Consider the following 4,302-nt stretch of genomic DNA (forward strand, 5'->3'; position numbering starts at 1 on the left):
TTCTATATATAAAGTGTCCCTTGATTTTCTACCAAGATTATTCCAATTTGTTGGATCATAAATATGTATGATAAGAAGTGTTCTTCATCCAGACTACTAGATTCTATAGATAGAAGATAAATTAAAGGACGTGCATGATTACTCACAAGATTATCATCTGTGTTGATATTAATATTTTCTTCGTCATCTTGTTTAACAATAGTTTGCTTCCATGTCATCCAGAAATAAAATCAATTTCTATAATCACTGCCAGATGCATACTTCGGGAAGACATGATAACACGCAATGCTGAAAATAAATAAGAGAACTGCATCAGTTGTTTTTTTCTTGAAAGATCCAGCAATTGCTGGCTTTTCATTGCATTAGCAGGAAGCAGTGGAAAAGAAACAAATGGGGGTTCGGGTCCTAGGACCGGTTACAAGTAAAGTGGCCTACTCCTCACGGTGGATCCCAGAAGGGGCTCTGCAAACCAGTGGCTCCGGGCTGTCGCCAAAGCTCCATATTGCCCAGCAAGTTAGGAGGATGATGGTTTTTGCTCCCTTTCTGAAAGCTGCCGGCGTTGCTTCAACCATCCTCTCCATAATCTGAACCGAACTCAAGGTCTTCCAAGAGTCGCTGAGGAGGAGATTTGAGCAGTTTTCTCTACTTCCCACCGAGCTCCATACGGCCAGTGCGGTGGGGAAGCACCAGAACAGGTGGTGCACCGATTCCAAGCTCCGGACACAGAGTTGGCAGAAGTAACTGTTGGGCCAACCGCATCGTTGGAGGCGATTATTTGTACAGAGACAATCCTTGAGCAGCAGCGAAGTGAAGAACTTGATGTTTCCCGATGCCCATGTTCTCCATACGAGGTCGCATGATTCAGATCGAAGCCTGCCCTGAAACTGCATTGCATAGGCCGGTCGTGCTGTGTACTGACCCTTTGCTTCCTGATTCCACCGGATGGTGTCTCGAGTGCCTTGTTGAATACTGTGGCAGCAGCGGTGATCTGACGGTTGTCGGTTGAAACTGCATCAGTTGTGGAACAGCGCCACGCCGGTGCCGGCTACGCATCCAGTGAACGACAATATGAATAATGATATACCTCCGATCGATGATGTGTGTGTGCTTGCACTGCTACACAACGCTAGAATCTGAAGACGGATAGCAAAGCGGGGGGCGGCGAACTGAATATTACGAAGGAAATTAGAATTTTGGAGAAAACAGAAAAGGAGCACCGAGCGGGCAGCCGCGAATAGACGAAGCGTCGGCGGCCGGTGGGAATTTTTGCGTGAATACATGATGGAATAGCCGAATAGGAAGGGATCAATCAGACCCTTTTTTTACGTGGACAAAGGAAGGGATCGATCACTGCGCTGACTGCGTGCGTATTTACGCGTCTGCCTGCGTTTTGCATGCGTTCCAGCCCATAGAATTTTTTTCTGTCCATCTGACACGGCAAAGCGGTCCCTCGCAAAAAAAAAGACACGGCAAAGCGGTGAAAGAGGAGGTTCCCCACGTGACCGCTAAGGCACGTGGGCACCTCCTCCACTGCCTTGGTGGCTGCAACGTCGGTGGCTCCTCTTCATCGCGGAGCATCGTGGCGACTGAGGAGAGGGTGGTCATGGAAGTAGAGCCATAGGAGTGCTGCAATGCTCCCCGCAAAAAAATAATAGGAGTGCTGCAACGCAGCAAATCCCTCGGCCTTCGTGAAGTCCTACGAGGGGCCGGCTTCCAACCCCGTGGAGGCCTGGGCCTACGATCGATCGCTAACCACCGCGGAGACATTCGCGGCGACATCGGCGCCTCGGCGGGGACCTCGGCAAGATTTCCTAGAGTGGTCACTCAGCAAGACCGCCGCCGCTGCCGGTAGGGGAAAGAGTCGGGCTCCCTGGCAAGGGTCAGAGTTTTCCAAGGTGACCCCCGCACATCGCAGTAGAAAGAAGAGCATCAGCCCAGGCGGTGGCTGGCGGTGCTTTTGCGCCCTTCCAGCACTAGAAGGACCACTCCGATGACGACGACGATGAAGGCACGTACGGTGACGGAGGTGCCGCCGTCCAGCCCGGCCACACCTCTGAGGGCACCATGCGCCACAAGCCAATTTAGGTTTTTTTAGGTTTTATTAGTTGAATGGATGGAATATCGTCCGGTTTATGTACAATATATTGAACTCATTTCCATTTGAATGAACTCCATTGTTTTTGCATGGATTATGTTCAAATTTGTTTGTATCGCGGGCGTTTACGACGAGCGTTGGATGACCGACTTTGGTATCACTATCGGGGGACGCATGTCGACGGATAATACTATGTCCGTATTGAGGACCGACGTTTGGAGACGCCATGAGCCGTACTATTTGTTGGCATGGATGTTTGTGTAGTACGTACTCACCTGTAAAGCTATCAATGTGATTTTAATATTATTTTCATCATGATCTATTATGGATTAAATCAATCAGAAAATTGCTAATGTATCCAACAATTTCTTGCACCCACTAGGGTAGTTTTGCCTTGTCATATCACGTAGCGGCATATATATAAAGAGGGCAGTGTCGCCGTGGTGGAATATATCTACAATGATACGGATTTCCGTACTCTTATTGTACTGTTGGAGTAGTTACCTGGACAGATAAACCGATTGATCCGTAATTAATTAATTTCAAGCTCGTACGTGTCCCCCTAGCTGCAGATGGAACATGCAGAAGATCGTTCCATTGATTAGCCTGATGCTGCAGATCGGCTACTCCTTCGAGGAAGCTCTCCTCCAATTAACTTTGCACAACATGCACTATCCATTAACTCAAGTCAAATCTGACATGTTTTCTAAGTCAATATATGCATGGCACGATGTTCTAGAGATAACCATGCATGTAAGTTTACTCCCACTATGGATATGGAGTAACCCTTGAAGGAAGCAAAGGTGCAGGAAGCTGTTGGCTTACAATGGAGATTAACCAGTTTACTGTCGGCTGTCAAGTCGTCGCCTACTCGGTCAAACAAGATTAGCGTGATCGGGAGCTGATAAACACTTGACATAGAAAAGAACCCACTAGGTTAGAGGCACAAGCACGGCTCCAACGTACATTTGCAAGATCACCTCAACGCTATAAATACCCATGCATTTCCATGGTCTACCATCAACCAATCTCATCTAGCAGTTGGCTACACTCTCACAATGGCTGCCATTAAGCTTGTGTCCCTTGGCTTGGTTGTGCTACTGAGCATTGGGTTAGCCAGCGCCACTAGGGTAGTTAGATACGCCAGCTCCACGGGGACAGGCTCGGGAGTGGGGAATGGTGGTGGCACTGTGAACGGCAGCGGTGGAGGGACTGGGAGTGGCAATGGGAATGCCTACAGTGGTAGTAGTGGAGCCCATGCAAATGCGGGAGGGGGCGGTAGCGGGGGTGGTGCGTCGCAGGATGGCGGCACTGGACATGGCGCTGGGTCCGGCGACGGCTCAAGCTCTAGCTATACAAGCGACGGAAGATATAGTTATGGTGGAGATTCTTACGCAGGCGGCAATGGTGGCGGTAGCGGTGGAGGACAGGCAGCGGGCCCTGGTTCCAGCGGTTCCGGAGCCGGTGGTGGTGCTGGTTCTGGCTCTAGCGCGGCAAGTGGTGGTTGGTACCAATATGCGAATGCAAATGCTAATGGTAATGGTGGAGGCACGGGAGATGGTCAGAACGGCGGCAGCGGTGGCGGCACGGGAGGTGGCAGCGGTAATGCTGGTGCATACCCTTAAGTTATCTCTATCTATGTGATAGATCTGAAGATGGAGCCCAGACTTTCATGTTTTTTCTTTTTTTCTGTTTGCACCTTGTGGCCCCGTTAGTTTGCAGCGTTTAAGTTCTTGTATGCTTTTTCATGTATACTAGTAGTATGGATGAATCAATAAAGGGCCCCATCAACTTGTGTTATTACTCTTCGCTGCCTCGGAATTTCAATTCATGCTTGGACTGATTCTTCAATGTGAAAACCTAGACTCTGGCTTTTGATGGTCGGATCCGGTGACGGCGGCGCTTGAACGTCGCTCCCTTTTTGAAGGCGTTTCTGTTGAAGAATCTCGTTGTTTTTGTGGTATCATGAGATAGTTGGTGCGGATATGGTCATTGTTGCAGATTGTCGGTCGCGGAATTGATCGCTTCTGGGTTTTTTTACTGCTTGCTTAGGTATGGCTTTGGTCTTATATGACTTTGTTATTTGCCGGCAGCTTTTTGTGTGTGTGTGTTGGTGTTGGCTGTGTGCATCCTAGTTATGCAGAGTCTGGGTGTGTGCTCATTTTTATTGTATTCACTTGATGCTTCATTTTGAGTAATAAAATTCA

General features: G+C 48.8%; 1 protein-coding gene across 1 annotated transcript; it reads left to right on the forward strand.

Annotated features, from left to right (window-relative positions):
* The first annotated feature begins 3,119 nt into the window (after positions 1-3,119).
* LOC125525441 (glycine-rich cell wall structural protein 2-like) lies at positions 3,120-3,895 on the forward strand. Its single transcript, XM_048690451.1, has one exon. It carries the CDS (start codon positions 3,154-3,156, stop codon positions 3,718-3,720), a length of 567 nt encoding a protein of 188 aa, XP_048546408.1. The 5' UTR covers positions 3,120-3,153; the 3' UTR covers positions 3,721-3,895.
* The last annotated feature ends 407 nt before the right edge of the window (positions 3,896-4,302 follow it).

The sequence above is a fragment of the Triticum urartu genome, chromosome 7 (assembly GCF_003073215.2).
Source record: "Triticum urartu cultivar G1812 chromosome 7, Tu2.1, whole genome shotgun sequence".
Taxonomy (NCBI): domain Eukaryota; kingdom Viridiplantae; phylum Streptophyta; class Magnoliopsida; order Poales; family Poaceae; genus Triticum; species Triticum urartu.

Coding starts and splice junctions, on each gene's coding strand:
- LOC125525441 (XM_048690451.1), top strand. CDS start 3,154: ATGGCTGCCATTAAGCTTGTGTCCCTTGGCTTGGTTGTGCTACTGAGC.